The sequence below is a fragment of the Nicotiana tomentosiformis genome, chromosome 6 (assembly GCF_000390325.3).
Source record: "Nicotiana tomentosiformis chromosome 6, ASM39032v3, whole genome shotgun sequence".
Lineage (NCBI taxonomy): Eukaryota > Viridiplantae > Streptophyta > Magnoliopsida > Solanales > Solanaceae > Nicotiana > Nicotiana tomentosiformis.
In genome coordinates, this window is record NC_090817.1 from 128,666,627 (window position 1) to 128,682,891 (window position 16,265).

Here is a 16,265-nt window from a genome sequence, read left to right on the forward strand (position 1 = left end):
TGAAACTAATGTATCGGCTCCAGAGTGATTCCCGCAAGTACCCTCTTGCACTTCCCGTAGGATGTAACTGGTATCTCCCGGACCCAAGCATACTGCCAACGGTCCATCGAATGTTCTTCGGTACAACATTCCGTCCGAAGACAATGTGAATCGAGCAGCTTTAGTCCGTAGGGTTCTGGAATCTTTAGGGTCCGATGAGAGTTTTCCGCTCTTCAAGTATTCAATATACTTGTTTCTCCAATCCCAGGTTAAGCTTGTAGAATTTATTTCGGCGTGACCTTCTTCGATTACCAATTTTGAAAGTTGAACAACATTCCCCGAGCCCGAGTCATCTACCTCGACCGACGGCCCCAAATTCGCAAGCGCATCGGCCTCATTATTCTGTTCCCGTGGTACATGCCGTAAAGTCCATTGTTTGAAATGGTGCAAAGTGACAAGCAGTTTATCTAAATACCTTTGCATTCTACCTTCTCGAACTTCGAAGAATTTGTTTACTTGACTCACCACCAGCAAGGAGTCGCAATTGGCTTCAATGACTTCTGCTCCCAAGTTTCTAGCTAGCTCGAGACCTGCAATCATGGCTTCATACTCGGCCTCGTTGTTAGTCAACCTGATAGTTTTAATAGATTGCCTAATAGTGTTACCCGTGGGTGCTTTCAAAACTATGCCTAGCCCAGACCTTTTCACGTTCGAAGCCCGTCCATAAAAAGGATCCATACCTCTGATGATGTACCTGATTTCAACAGATCTTTTTCGACTTCGGGTACGAGGGTTGACGTGAAATCGGCCACGAAGTCTGCTAAAATTTGAGACTTGATGGCCATGCGGGGTTGATATTCGATACCGTACCTACTGAGTTCGACGACCTATTTAGCCAGTCGGCCTGATAACTCGGGTTTGTGCAAAATATTACGAAGCAGGTAAGTGGTTAACACACATATGGGATGACATTGAAAGTACGGCCTTAACTTTCTTGAGGCGCTTATCAATGCAAGTGCCAATTTTTCTAGGAGCGGATATCTAGTTTCCGCTTCTCCTAAGGTTCGACTCGTATAATAAACAGGGAATTGCGTACCTTGATCTTCTCGAACTAGGACACCGCTTATGGCGACTTTCGATACTGCCAAGTACAAACAAAGTTTTTTGTCTGTTTTTGGTATGTGAAGTAGTGGTGGGCTTGATAGATATCACTTTAGTTCCTCTAATGCTTGTTGGCACTCCGGGGTCCAAGCAAAATCGTTCTTCTTTTTGAGTAGAGAGAAAAATTTATGACTTCGGTCAAATGATCTTGAAATGAATCGGCCTAAGGTTGCAATCCGACCCGTTAGCCTTTGTACGACCTTCACGCTGTCCACAACGACGATGTCTTCGATGGACTTGATTTTATCGGGGTTTATCTCTATTCCACGATATGACACCATGAAGCCGAGGAACTTGCCCGAACCGACCCCGAAAGCACGTTTCTCGGGGTTGAGCTTCATATTGTATTTCCTTCAAATCTCGAATGTTTCCTGCAAATGAGTCAAATGGTCCTCTGCGCGTAGGGACTTAACTAACATGTCATCAATATAAACTTCCATTGATTTTCCTATTTATTCTTCGAACATTTTATTTATTAGGCGTTGGTAAGTAGCCCCTGCATTTTTTAGCCCGAAGGGCATCACATTATAATAATACGTTCCATATTTGGTGGCAAATGAAGTCTTTTCCTGGTCCTCCGGGTTCATCTGGATTTGATTATACCCGGAATAGGCATCGAAAAAAGTGAGGATCTCGTGGCCGGCCGTGACATCGATCATGCGATCGATGTTGGGCAGCGGAAAGGAATCCTTGGGGAATGCTTTATTCAAATCCTTATAGTCCACACACATTCTAAGTTTGTTCCCCTTTTTAGGGACTACAACTACGTTAGCTAGCCATTCGGGATATTTCACCTCCCGAATGGACCCTACTTTGAGAAGCTTGGTTACCTCGTCCTTTATGAATGTGTGTGCTCTATTGGACTAGGGTCTTCTCTTTTGCTTCACCGGTTTGAACCTGGGGTCCAAACATAGCCGATGCGTCGTTATGTCCGGCGGGATCCCTGTTATATCTAAATGAGACCATGCAAAACAATCGATGTTATCGATAAGAAATTGAACAAGTTTCTTCCTGAGTTCGGGGCTCAACCCCGTTCCCAAGTATATATTTCGCTCGGGCCAGTGCTCGATTAATGTGACTTGATCTACCTCCTCAATTGTTGATTTGGAGTTATCGGGAATCATGAAAGATCGAGGGACCCTTTGATCATCATCCTCTTCGATTTTCTGGTTGTTTGGCTGGGTTGAAGCCGATGTCTGTGATTGCTATTTGGTGTCCCGTTCTCCTTCTAGGCCCGATCTTTTTATCGGCGAAAGTGAGGACATTGGTTTAGCTTCGTCGACGACGAACATTTTCTTTGCGACTGGTTGTTCTCCGTACACCGTTTTGACACCCCTCGATGTCGGGAATTTGAGGGCCTAGTGTAGGGTCGAATGCATCATCGAGGTGCTTCTATAGGATCGGCATATTTATTGAAGCCGCTCTTACTCATAAGCCCCCGAGAATTTTGTCCTCGATCAATCCTTCGATTGTTCCACACTGCATTGCGTGTTGAACCGTTGTTCAACCGATCTGCGATGTACAGTCGATATCGGTCTCTGCTTGACCTTTGTTCTCTGTCGATCTCCTTTTGGTATTTAGTAACTGTCCTATTCTGAAGAACGGGTTCGTACTGAGCTCCCAACTGATCGTCCTCGGCCCTAATTTTCGATTGGTATCGGTTGTGTACATCTGCCCAAGTTATCGCTGGATACTCGATCAAATTTTGTTTCAGCCGATGTGATGCTGTCGAACTTAGCTCATTCAACCCTTTGGGTGAAAGCTTGTACGGGCCAATCGTCTGTGACCGGGGGTAAATTCATTCGTTCTATTTGAAATCGGGATACGAATTCCCTCATTATTTCATTCTCCCTTTGCTTTACTTTGAAGAGGTGTGATTTCCTTGTTGCAACCTTTATGGCACCAGCATATGCATTTACGAACGAATCTGCCAACATGGCAAAAGAATCGATGGAATTCGGCGGTAAATTATGGTACCAGATCATCGCTCCCTTCGAGAGGGTCTTCCCGAGCTTTTTCAACAACACGGATTCGATCTCATCGTCCTCCAAATCGTTGCCTTTTATGGCACATGTGTAAGAGGTGACATGTTCATTAGGATCGATCGTACCGTTATATTTGGAAATTTTGGGCATACGGAATTTTTTGGGGATTGGCTTCGGCACCGCACTCGACGGAAAAGGCTTTTGTATGAATTTTTTTGAATCAAGCCCCTTTATCATTGGTGGAGCCCCCGGGATTTGATCGACCCTGGCATTGTACGTTTTCACCCTCTTGTCATTGGCTTCGACTCATTTTGTGAGTTCCTCGAGCAATTTAGTAATTTCGGGAGTAGTCCCCGATTCTTGTTTGTTAGATTTCACTGTGGCAGGCTCTGTTATGGGGGTGACTTCTTGAAGTGGATTGGAATCCGGCCTGCTTTGTGCGCGAGTTTGGCTCTGTAGCTGAGCTATCGCTACTCGTTGAGCTTGTAGCATCTCGAAGATCATACGTAAGCTGGCGCCGATTTTTCTCGCATTTTGGGTGTCTCGAGTTACGGATCGAGTACCGCCCTGAATGCTTCTTTCCGGTTCAGAACGCTGATTCGCCTCCAAAGCTATTTGTGAATTGACATCCAATGGTATTTCGGCTCGAATTTTGGGTACTTCGATTCGAGTCTCGGTGCCATCATTAATTGGCCTTCCGGCCCCGGGTGCCAAATTGTTGGTTTCATCTTGAAGACCGGCTTCGTTATCGATCAGTGAAGATATTTGATTGGTGGTTATTCGTAGCTGATCTGAAATTCAAGATGTTTTCGAAAATAAGCGTAAAGCACAATGACGTGTTTTTTCAGATTTGTATCAAATAACTACTGTTATCCTCGGCCCCACGGTGGGCGCCAAACTGCTTACCCGAAAAATGGATAGAGTTGAATTTATACGCAGTTCCGAGGATATGTGGCGTAACTTAACACAAAATGTAAGGATAAATAGAAATGTAAATATAGATTGCAGAGAATGCGAAATAGATAAGGTTGTCAGGGACAACGAATCTTAGGATTCAACAAATAGAATCAATCTAAGAAATCTGAAAGAACGATTCTTTACTGTAGAAGAATATAACACTTTTATTACAATGTAAGCCTGAGAAAAAACTTGTTTTACAGAAATGGTAACCAAGCCCTTTTATAGTGGAGGGATTTGGCTCTAAGCATAATAAAATAAACATTCAGTGGGAGACCCATGATAAGTCAGTTTTTTCACAATTTCTGCTAAGATTCTCTCTAGTGGGATTGCAACGGCTTTTGTCTGCGAGCTCGATCTTGCTTAGAACCCTCGATTTTGGTTTGAGCTTGATTTCGACTCGAGCCCATGATCTTGGTTCGAGTCCGATCCTGGCTCGAGCCCTCGAATTGATTCGAGGTCAATGTTGGTTGGTCTCTGGATTATCAGCATGATAGATCTATTCTGCATCATGGTTCGATTTCGATTCGAGTTTGATAATGATATCGAACTCGACATGGATCGGCCTCCCTGGGTTCGAGGTTAGTTTGTTCCACCTTCGGGATCTTACTTCGATAGATCATTGTTCGAACTCGATCGGACGTGCTAAGGTCGAAATCTATATAGTATAGTATACATACATATATATATATATATATATATATATATATATATTATATCGGAAATAAGGTCTACATGTCAAAGCCATAGACAACAAAAATTGTCGATCATTACTTCATTACCCCAAGCCCATCCTCTAATCACTGCAATTACGATATCTGCTTTTCTTATAACAAAATTATATATAGAGTTTGATGCCTAAAAGTTTCAAGTAAAATGGATACAAGTATCTTTTGATTTCGTTATAACTAAAGGCAAAGTCATTTCTGCAACTCTGTAGATTGCAAATCTCACATGTTTTATACACCATTTATTCACCTTCTAACCACCCCCCCCCCCCCCCCCCCCCCCCCACACACACACACACACACCAAAACAAAAACCATGGGCAAATTAGAAAATAATCACTAGATCTAGATTGAACATAAGTATTTGCTAGCCTTCAAAAATAAAAATAAAATTGATAGAAGATTTTGTTGTGTGGTTGATTGGGTCAGTTTCAGCAATTAGATGAGAAAAGAGACGAAGCAACGTTGGTCACATGTGCATGCCATTAAACTTTAATTGAAAATAAAAGCACCGGCTCTAGTTGAAATGTTCCTTTCATGCTTTAAAGTTTCAACAACATAAATTATGCAAATAGTTTTCATTTGGTCACTCAAAAAAGCACTGATTTCTCATTTGCTTCTGCTGGTCCAATCGGAACAAGATGCATTCTAAACTTCGTCAGTTTTAACTTTACCATTCATATATTAATTTTTAATCTAAATCGTAACTTAGCTTGTATGTGAATTTCCGGCCGGAACTATAGATTAATAGAAGTTCTAAAGCTTTACGTATGTATATGTTTATAAATTGTTAAAAGGACTTGGGATAGTCATTTTTACGGGTGGTTACCGGAAAATAGCTAGGACTTGCAAAATTATTAAAAAGTAGTCACTATTCGATGCGGAAATAAAATATGAACAAAAGTTCTCTAACTGAAACACGAAAAGTTCCAGCATTATATGCTGGATTATGGAACTCCTGCGTATAAACTTTCAGCATATTATGTTAGAACCGCACATTATGTTAGAACTCCAGCACATTATGCTGGAATCTTACATGTAAAAAATTTGAACTCTAACATATTATGCTGGAATATTTCCGGATTTTGAGAATGGTTTTGTTCATATTTTATTTTTATACGAAAAAGTGACTAAATTTCGATTAATTTTAAAAATATGGCTAATTTTTAATTAATAGATATAAATCTGGCTATTTCTGATATCCCCCTATATAAACTCTTTATATATTTTGTAGGCCAACTCCCCTCATTAATCCATAAAGAATTAACTCAAATAGCGGCTCACCCTATCACTTAAATTAAAAATAGTCAGTGAATATATAATTTATGTATCATATGTGTATAATTATGTATAATCAATATATAATTTATATATATGGTTAGAAAAGGTAAATAATTAATATAGTCGGCTATTTTTGTAAAGATCCCATAGCACTATAGGAGCGCCCAACTCTAAGGATTGAAAGTGTGTGTCATTATCAGATACTAGATGGTAAGCAGTAGTTATCATCTTTAACATGACCTGTTGGGTTATTGAATAAGTGGGCCTCTTCGACTTTTCATTTATTGGAGCTTAGAAAAAATGAATTTTTATATTTCTATATACTATTTTAATTTTTATTACCCTCCCTACTTAAGTTTTAATATAATTATATATTATATACCTAATTATCAATTATGTACATTTTTAGGCATTTAATGATAATAATTAGTGTCCTAAAATCATTCTAACTTATCTTCCACTCCCCCACGTTTCTCTCTCCACAACCCCCTCCCCCCTCACGTATCTTGCACTCACCCACGTTTCTCTCTCCTCAAAATTCAGTATCACTCCATTAACGTCTATTTCCACTCTTTTTCAAAAACCAGTCTATATTTTTTCACTCTTATTCAAAAATTCCTCTCCATTTTTATAGATTCAAGTTCTAAATACTCTACCACACACCTCCATTAACGCCTACTTGCTTAGTTTTCAATGAAGAAGAAAACAGTTTCGAAGATCAGCCCTAAAAAAGCTAAAGTAGGTGATATTCCTACATTTGATTTGGGTGTTTTCTCAGAGAATTTACCAAAAAAAGTTTCAAAATCAGCACATGAAAAAGAAGAGACCAAGCCGAGGCTTTCCCCTCGTGAAGCTAGGGCAGAAGCTCATACAAAACAAAAGCACGATATGGATGCTGGTGAATCCTCGATACCTGTTAAATCTGCAAAACGGAAAGGCAAAGAAATTGCTTCCGATGATGATTTCGTCAAAAAAGAAGTTATCATGAAAGTTGCAAAAAAGAAATTAGAGTGTCTCCTACTGTTAAACCTTCAAAAAGAAGAAGGTTCAAAAAATTTCTAAAACTATTCCCCAACAGTCTTTGGAGAAGGTAAAAAAAATTTAGTTTCAGTTTTTTTTTAAAGCTAAAAAACTTGTTCTCATTCTTATGAATATGCATAATTTTTATTTTTTTAATTGTAAAAATTTTGTCTACATTGTGTAGATTTATTGTAGATTTATGTTTTTCTGATTGTAGTATAAACGTAATTATTTTGTTTATTGGTTTTGACTCTATTTTTCTGATTGTAGATAAATTATAATATAACTATAGTTATTTTGTTTTCTGGTTTTGACTCTGTTTTTCTAATTGTAGATAAATTATAGTATAAATGTAGTTATTTTGTTTTCTTGTTTTGAAACAAGTTTTAATAACTTTCTTTTTCCGTTGATGTAGAATGGACTATTTTTTGCACCTCCTGATGTTGATTATGGGATTATTAGGTTTCAAACATTATCCGACCCCACTATTCCAGGCCAAATCAAGGATTTACTATCTGAAAATGGTTTAAAGTTGTTTAAGAAGACATGTTTTGGGTATTTTCTTTCCTTGCCCAAAATATGTATGCAAAATCAAGCAATTCATCTTCTCATGAAGTATGATACGAACGCATCTGGTTCCGACTTTTTTTCAGCAGAGATAAAGGCTGAGAGGCTGAATTTTAGTTTAAGAGAGTTTGCCCTGATTAGTGGCCTTAGATGTTTTACGGAAGTGACAGACTTTGGTTACACACCTAAATATGACAGTAAAATAATGAGAAGCTATTTTCCAAACAAGGAAAATGTTGAGAAGTCATACTTAAAACAAATTGTAACCAACCGTAGTTGGGTGAACGATGAGGATGCAATCAAGTTGTGTATTCTCTATCTTATAGAATTCTTCCTCTGTCCTTCAGACAAAGATAATGTAGGTTTGATAGACCATTTTAGGTTCTATTTGGTGGACTCAGGGCAGTATGTGAACTACGCATGGGGTAGTGAATCTTATACACAATTGCTTCAGTCCGTTAGGCACAAGCTCAACCCTTCTGTTCATTTTTATGTCATTCGAGGCTTTGCACTAGCTATGCAAATATGGTTGTATGAGTGTTGCTCTACCATCAATACTGATATAGCTACAAGGGTTGCTAATTCGATCCCTCGCATACTTAGCTAGTCAGCTAGTAAAGACAAGATATGGATATCTCCAATTGAAGATAAAATGATCAAACTATCATGGATCAAGGTAAATGATTTTCACTTATGCACAAACAATATAATACAAATTATCTACATATTTTATACATCTTATGTCTAAGTCACTCACATTTCTTTTTTTCACTCAATTCACCAACATAATTAAAGCACCAGAAGAGCTTTCAAGAATGAATTTGCCAGATAAAGTTGAATACATCTTTGAAGAAGTTGAAACAAAGTCCGGGCATCCGATAGATGCTCCATCTCCATCCGGATATAAGCAGGCAATTGGAATAGATGGCAAGAAAGATATTATGAAATAAATAAAAAAATTAAGAAAAGATGTTGACAAGGTAACATATATACATAATCCTAGATAGTTTCTTTAATTTATGTTATGCAAATTATTTCGTTAACTCTTTCTATTTTAATATGTAGGTTGGTTCAGATCTTGGAACTTTAAAGAAAGGGGTTTTTGAAGAACTAGGTAGCATTCGACTCCTACTCAATGATTCAATCGAGGCTGTTTTATAGGCGATAAATAGTCAAAAGGATAATATTGATGCTAAGATTTCATTTGAAATATATTCATTTTAGACAACAATATTTACCATGTCTAAGTTTATATTATCATTCATAAAGTATATAGCCTAACAAATTAAATGACTGTTGTTTACTAGCAGTTCTACAAAAAATGATGAGCACTCCAAAGAAAAGAATAATCAACACTTTTCGGGCAATAGTGCTAAACCAGTGCATGCCAACAACAGTAAAACATGCATCTACATTATATCTACATTATATCTACAATATATCTACATATATCTAAATATCTACATTATGTCTACAATATATCTACATATCTACATTATGTCTATAATATATCTACATATTGCCTAAATTACCAGCAACTAATCTGCATTATATTTCCAATGGTTTTCTTAGATACAGGGCACGCGAAGGACATAGAAATCGAGGAGAATGTTCCTGTAGGTATTGATTTATCTTCCCAATTTGAAGGGGCATTTGATGAAGAGAATGCAGGTATGATTTTGTCACGACCTAATTTCCCCTCTGTATGATGTCATGACGACACCTAATCTCTACGACTAGGTAAGCCTAACATTTGTGGAATAATAAAATAAAAATATAAATTTAACAACTAACTGTAGCAATAGTAACATAATTGGGTACCATGCCGCTTGGCATGTACAATAACTAACTATTCAATAATATACAAAAAAATCTCAAAACCCGGAACATCGTGAATCACAAACTCCAGAAGGAAAAACTAGTGTCTTTATACATCAAAGTCTAACAAAAAAAAATACAGAAGATAATGGACTTGGGAAAGAGTAGAAGGGGACTCCGAGGTCTGCAGACGCGACAGATATACCTTGAAGTCTCCAAAGTTATCCCGGCTCACTGATAGCGCAGCTGATAAGGAGCACATGGATCTGCACACGAAAACATGTGCAGAAGAGTAGCATGAGTACACAACAATCGGTACCCAGTAAGTGCCAAGCCTAACCTCGATCGAGTAGTGACGAGGTCAGGTGAGGACCCTACTAGTATACATAACAATAAAGCAAGGCAAGAATGAAATATCGCAGTAAAATAAAAACTGAAATTTAACAAGGAAGAATTCATAGAAGGTAATAGCTCAGTACACAGAAATACTACATGGGATCTCCCTAGATATCGTCTCATAGTCCCAAATGTAAATGTGCAGAACAGGGGGATCTCCCGCAATACCGTTTCGTAGTCCCAAAGTAAATATGCAGTACATGGGGATCTCCCGTCTCATAGTCCCAAACGTAAATGTGCAGAACAGGGGGATCTCCCGGAATACCGTTCCGTAGTTCCAAAGTAAATATGCAGTACATGGGGATCTTCTGGAATACCGTTCCATAGTCCCAAAGTAAATATGCAGCCAAACAATAGAATTCATTAGTTACGGCACGAAATTCTACAGTTCAACCTAAGTACCAGTTAAGGAAAGACGGTAAATTCACTAAACATATTGCACGTAGTTCAAGTAAACAGTTAAGGCAAGTAGGCATGCTATTCCAGTCTAACCGGATACTACACATGCTGATGAAACTCAAATAAGAAGGAAATCAAGTTATTACTTAGTAGAAAAATCAGGTTTTTACACAATTTACTCGTGTACGTACTCGTCACTTCACGTACACGGCGCTCATGTATCAAAAACAATACAAATTCTACGGGGAGTTCTCCCACACAAGGTTAGGCAAGCCACTTACCTCGAACCAAGCTCAATCAAACGGTCACAATGCCTTTCCCACGAATATCCGACTCTGAATGGCCCAAATCTAACCAAAACAATTACATATCATAAATACAACTATAATAGGCTAATCTAATTAATGAAATCAAGATTTTAATAAAAATTTCGAAATTCGTCCTAAAATGTTGACTCGGGCCCACGTCTCGAAATCGGATAAAAGTCACAAAATACGAACATCCATTCACTCACGAATCTAACCATATAAAAATTACTCAAATCCGACCACAAATCCCCTTCCAAAACTCGAAATCTTTGTTGAAGAAGTTCTTCCAATTTTTCCCTAACTTCATTCCCAAAATCCGAAATTAAAGAGGAAATTAATGATGGATTAGTGAAATATAACCATAAAGGAGTTAAGAATCGTTACCCAATCGATACCTCTGAAAATCCCTCAAAATCTCGTCTAAATCCGAGCTCCCAACTCAAGTTTTTGATAAAATGGCAAAACCCTAATTTTTTGGAAACTTTAATATTGCCCAGTGATTCCTTAATCGTGATCGCGGAAATAGCCTCGCGATCGCGAAGAACAACTTTGCTTCCCCATAAATTAACTCTATGCGAATGCGTAAAACACCACGAGAATGCGATGCTCTGGTTCTCATACTTACGCGATCGCGAACACCCCAACGCATTCGCGATGAGCAAAGCGCGTGGCCCAGCTTTGGTCCACTTAACACTACGCTACTGCGACCTTGGCTCTGCATTCGCGAAGCACCACCTCACTTTACTACGCGTTCGCTTGCCCTTGTCCACGAATGCGAAGAATAATTCCATCCTCTACCCAGCTAAGCCTACGCGATCGTGGATCACCCCACGCGATTGCGTATAAGGAAACCAAAACTCACATACTAGAAAACTTCAGCAACCTCCTAAGTCCAGAAATTGATCCGTTGGGCATCCGAAACTCACCCGAGGCCCCCGGGACCTCAACCAAATATACCAACCAATCTTAAAACACCATACAAATTTAGTCAAGCCCTCAAACCACATCAAACAATGTTAAAATCATGAATCGCCCTCCAATTCAAACTTAAAGAACTTGAAACTTCAAATTTCTACAACTGATGCCGGAACCTATCAAACCACGTCCGATTGATCCCAAATTTTGTACACAAGTCATATTCAATATTACGGACCTACTACTACTTCTGAAATCAGAATCCTACCCCGATATCAAAATTTTCACTACCGGTTCAAATCTCCAAAAATTCGACTTTTGCCATTTCAAGCCTAAATAAGCTACGTACCTCCAAAACATAATTCGGACACGTCCCTAAGACCAAAATCACCTAACGGAGCTAACGGAACTGACGAAACTTCATTCCGGAGTCGTCTTCATACAGTTTCGACTACGGTCCAAATCCTAATGCTTAATTCTCCATTTAGGGACTAAGTGTCCCAAAACACTCCAATGGCCAAAACGAAACCTCCCGGCAAGTTACAATAGCAGAAATAAATATGGGAGAAGAAGTAAATAGGGGATCAGGGCTATTACTCTCAAAATGACCAGCCGGGTCGTTACAGATTTAGTACATGTTATCATCACATTTCACAATACATTTTGCATATCAGTTGCAGGACAATATTTCAGCAAATTTACTACAATTAAACTACAATTTATATGCAGTGATGTTAATGTTTACCACAAATTATCTACAATTTTATTAAGTTATACATATTTATTGTAATAGAGAAGGAAACTATGCATGTAGAATCTCCAAAACAGGAAGCTACATTAAGCATTCCAGGAGAACAAAAAAATGAGGAGAAGGAGACAAAAATGCAATCTCCCATTCAAGAAGAGAGCGTTATACAACAAAGAGATGATTGTTGTGAAGATTTCAGTGGTATTATACATTACATTATAATTGTAGGAAAAAAAACAGGTTTAATATAAGTTTCAATTTTCAATAAAGGGCTAATGCAACATGTCTTCTTATTCTTTTGTTTTAAATTTTGAAGGTGAACCAGTTGACTACATTAATGTAGGTGATTCGGACAATGACTCCAGATCTGAAAAAAGGAAAGTAACACTTGATAATTTTGAGGTGCCAGAGAACTTCTCCCAGATTGTTAAGTTCGGCGAGCTTAATGAAGATGAAACAACCCCTGTGCATCAAGGAAGAACAAGGCAGCCTGGAAAGCATGTCAGATCCTCCTTTCTCCCTTTTAATAGTTCTGGGGGGAGCACTTCTGTTGGACCTCCAATTTTTCTCATCAAACATCCATTTACTGGGGTTATTGGCGAAGATGTTGATTCTGACTTGTTGGAAGAATTTAATAAGTGGTTATACTTTGGTACCGATACAGTTTCAAAGAGGTTAGTTTATATAATTTGTTCATATTTTCGAGTGCATTCATCTTTTGAATTTTTACTTAAATCTACATATTTATTATAATTGCTATGTGTTTAAATATGAGGAAGGCACCTTATTCTGTAAAAGATAACCAACTTAAGCCGTGGTATGATCTTGGAGTCGAGAAAGTTGATAAAAAGGAGTGATTTTATACTTTGGCACATCCCGGGCAAGTCCTCAATGACACGGTAAATACATACCCTGGCAGAATTTAATGACTAGATGTAGTATTCTGTCATCTAAAGATTTTGTAATTTTTTTGTTTAAAAATTATAGTTAAATTGTATGAAGCATTGAAAAATAATGAAATCTGTTTTTATGCAGCACATTGATGTTATTTTATACTATTTGAGAAAGAGAGAACAGTATAGTCCTCAAAACAAAATACGGTTTACATCTACTGAGTGTATATTCAAGACTAGAATTGAACAAATTTATCAGAGGTACATCAATGCTCCTGCCGATAAAAAGTTTGATGTTGTCAAACCCTAGGACGTCGTATCCGAATACATATTGGGGTACAGGTTACTCGCAAATGTTGCATGGGATCAAGTTGATTTTGTGATTATGCCCATAAACATTGTGGAGAAATTTTATTGGTTGTTGGTTGTGTTTGACATTACCGATAAGGTTCTATATGTTTATGATTCTATGGTCTCTTCACGAAATCACAACCTTGTTGAATCTGTTGTCAACAAGTTTGCTGTTATGATCCTCCTCTACTTATCATGCACCGGCTTCTATGGTAAGTGTCCAGACATCAACTACAAGAACACAAGTACGGAAGAAGAAGAATTAGTTGCCCTTTTCTGTAGAAACATTTTAGTTAAATTATTTAGTTGTAGCTATTTTGTAGTAAAGTTGTAGACAAATTGTTATTTAAGAACAAGTCAGTTAAAGTTTATTTATAGTAGATTTGTGCTACAATTATTTTACCCTATGTTTTGTTATTTTATCCAGGATGCTGCTACTTAGAATAGGAAACATCTGGGTTTTTTTTTGTTGAAAGTTGTTAGTACTTGATATCGTTATTATTAGCATATAATTTCTTTATAACTTAACTACAATTATATATTATATATATAAAAAAATGCATAATCCAATCAAGTTATGAAAGGTTGAAATGAATACACTCAATAATTAAACAAAACAAATACAAACTAATTGCATTAAGAGCTGAAAATATTTCATTATAGGAGACAGTCTTTATTCATTTTATCAACACAATTACACCTTAACTATATTTCTCCAGAACACCTCAACACAATTTATCAAAAAATCTTATGACTTTATTAAATTTTATTATCTTTTGTTATGCCCTTTTAGTCCGCAGTTGCCACATGAAACCTTGTACTTCTTTGCATTTACTTCATTATATGGTTTGTATCTTTGTTTTTGAGGTTTTCCTGGTTGTCTTTTCCCAATAGGTGGCATTACAACTTCTTCAGCTATATGTTGTGGCACATTTCATTTGATTTCGTCAGGCAACGGGTCTACTGGTATTTCATAAGTATGCAAAAGGCTCTACCTCGTGTAATAAGGAGAACAATAGTTTTCATAAGACTCATTCCTGTGCCTCAAAGCCGCCAAAGCATGTGCCCAAGGAAGTTCATCAAGCTGGAATTGTCCACAACTACATCTCTTGTTTTGAAGACAAACAATTAAGCGCTTCACACCATCTATCACTGTATGGATGTGATCTGTTGAATCCCTCACCTACAATTTTATTACAAACACACAACAAGTTGTCAGAAACATATACAAAATAACTACAATTATACAATATTTTATCTACAATTAACATTATATATTTAGTTTGATGGAATCATTGATTTGATGTTACTGGATATAACTTACTCTCATCTTTTGCGATAATGTCTTGTTGTCCTCCAACTCTTTATTGTATTTTTTTCCAAGGTATGTGAATGTACCCTTTGCTTTCAATAACTTTTCATTAGTAAGAAGAATCCTCATGTACTCTAATAGTTCTACTATGGGCAACTCTCTTGCATATTTTGTTGCTGCATTCAATGACTCTGCAATGTTTGATGTCATCATCCACGTTATGTTCACCGTAGCTTGTACCTGAAACCATCTGTGATAGCCAATATCGTATAGGTATGCTTTAACACGTGTGTCGATCTCTTCAATCTTTGACATTCTTTCATTAAATTCATCAAGCGTGTATGATCGTGTCGTGACAAAGTACAATTCGCTTAACTTTAGATGACCCTTCTTAAACTTTGACCTTATATTTATCCAAATATGCCACATGCAAGCATAATGTGGCATGCCGGTATAAACAATAGATGTTGCCTTCAAGATACTCGCATTCCGATCCGAAACAACACACATATTTGATTTTTCACCATACGCATGTTTGAATTGCTCAAAAAACCACTTGCATGATGCGTCATTTTCTGAATCAACAACAGCATATGTCAGTGGTAATATGCTACCTATCACAGGTGGCAAAAAGAAATTCAATTTCCATAATAAAACTGGAGATGAAAAAAAATACATACTAAAAAACAAATTTACAATAATATTTCTACAATTAATCTACAATACCTGCTGCATCTATTGTGCTAGCTGTTAACATTATTCCCCTATATGCCGACTTCAAGAAGGTCCCATCAACTGCTACAACTGGCCTACAATACTCCCAACCCTTGATGGGCGTACTAAGCACAACAAATGCGTAAAAGAAACAGTAATCGTTAGTCTTCTGCAATTTAACTACCGACCCCGGATAAGTCTTCTCCAGAATATACAAATAACTTGGCAAGTGATTGTAGGAATCAGCCGGATGACCTCTCAAAAAATCCAAAGCATTTTTCTTTGCTCTCCAAGCTTGCATGTATGTTAAGTTCACACCGTGTTCCGACAACATATCAGTTTGTATGTCTTTTGGTATGTAAATTGTCTTAGGATCCGCATATTTTGGTATAACCATGCTACCAACTACCATGGCAGTAGGTTTGAGTTGTATGTATGTATTGTCCATCAAAGAGCATGCGTGCAAGCTGTTGAATTTTCGAACCTTGAACAATGCTGAATCATTTATGCTGGTGGACTTGAAGTGCCATGTACAGAATAAATTTTTTTAAAGAATATTATGAAGAATGTAGCTACAAAATAATAGGCTGTTTAAGCATAAAAATCTTATATTTAACAATTTATATACAAAAAACTACAAATTATATACAATTTGTATACAATGATATTACAAACTATACAAAAAGATACAAAGGAACTACAAATTAAACAAAAATATGATGCTGACAATTGA

At 37.4% G+C, this 16,265-nt stretch overlaps 1 protein-coding gene across 1 annotated transcript; it reads right to left on the reverse strand.

Moving 5' to 3' along the window:
- Positions 1–14,497: 14,497 nt before the first annotated feature.
- On the reverse strand, positions 14,498–15,944 carry LOC104100566 (uncharacterized). The gene is made up of 3 exons (XM_009607823.2): positions 15,545–15,944; positions 14,831–15,432; positions 14,498–14,689 (listed from the first exon to the last, which is right to left on the reverse strand). The coding sequence occupies exons 1-3, from the start codon at positions 15,942–15,944 to the stop codon at positions 14,498–14,500; spliced, it is 1,194 nt and encodes a 397-aa protein (XP_009606118.2).
- Positions 15,945–16,265: the final 321 nt, after the last annotated feature.

Excerpts from the sequence above, each read along its gene's own strand:
- LOC104100566 (XM_009607823.2), bottom strand. The coding sequence starts at position 15,944 with ATGGTAGTTGGTAGCATGGTTATACCAAAATATGCGGATCCTAAGACA. Across the intron at positions 15,433-15,544 it reads TAGCACAATAGATGCAGCAG|GTAGCATATTACCACTGACA; the intron begins GTATTGTAGATT and ends CACCTGTGATAG. Across the intron at positions 14,690-14,830 it reads CATTATCGCAAAAGATGAGA|GTGAGGGATTCAACAGATCA; the intron begins GTAAGTTATATC and ends ATAAAATTGTAG.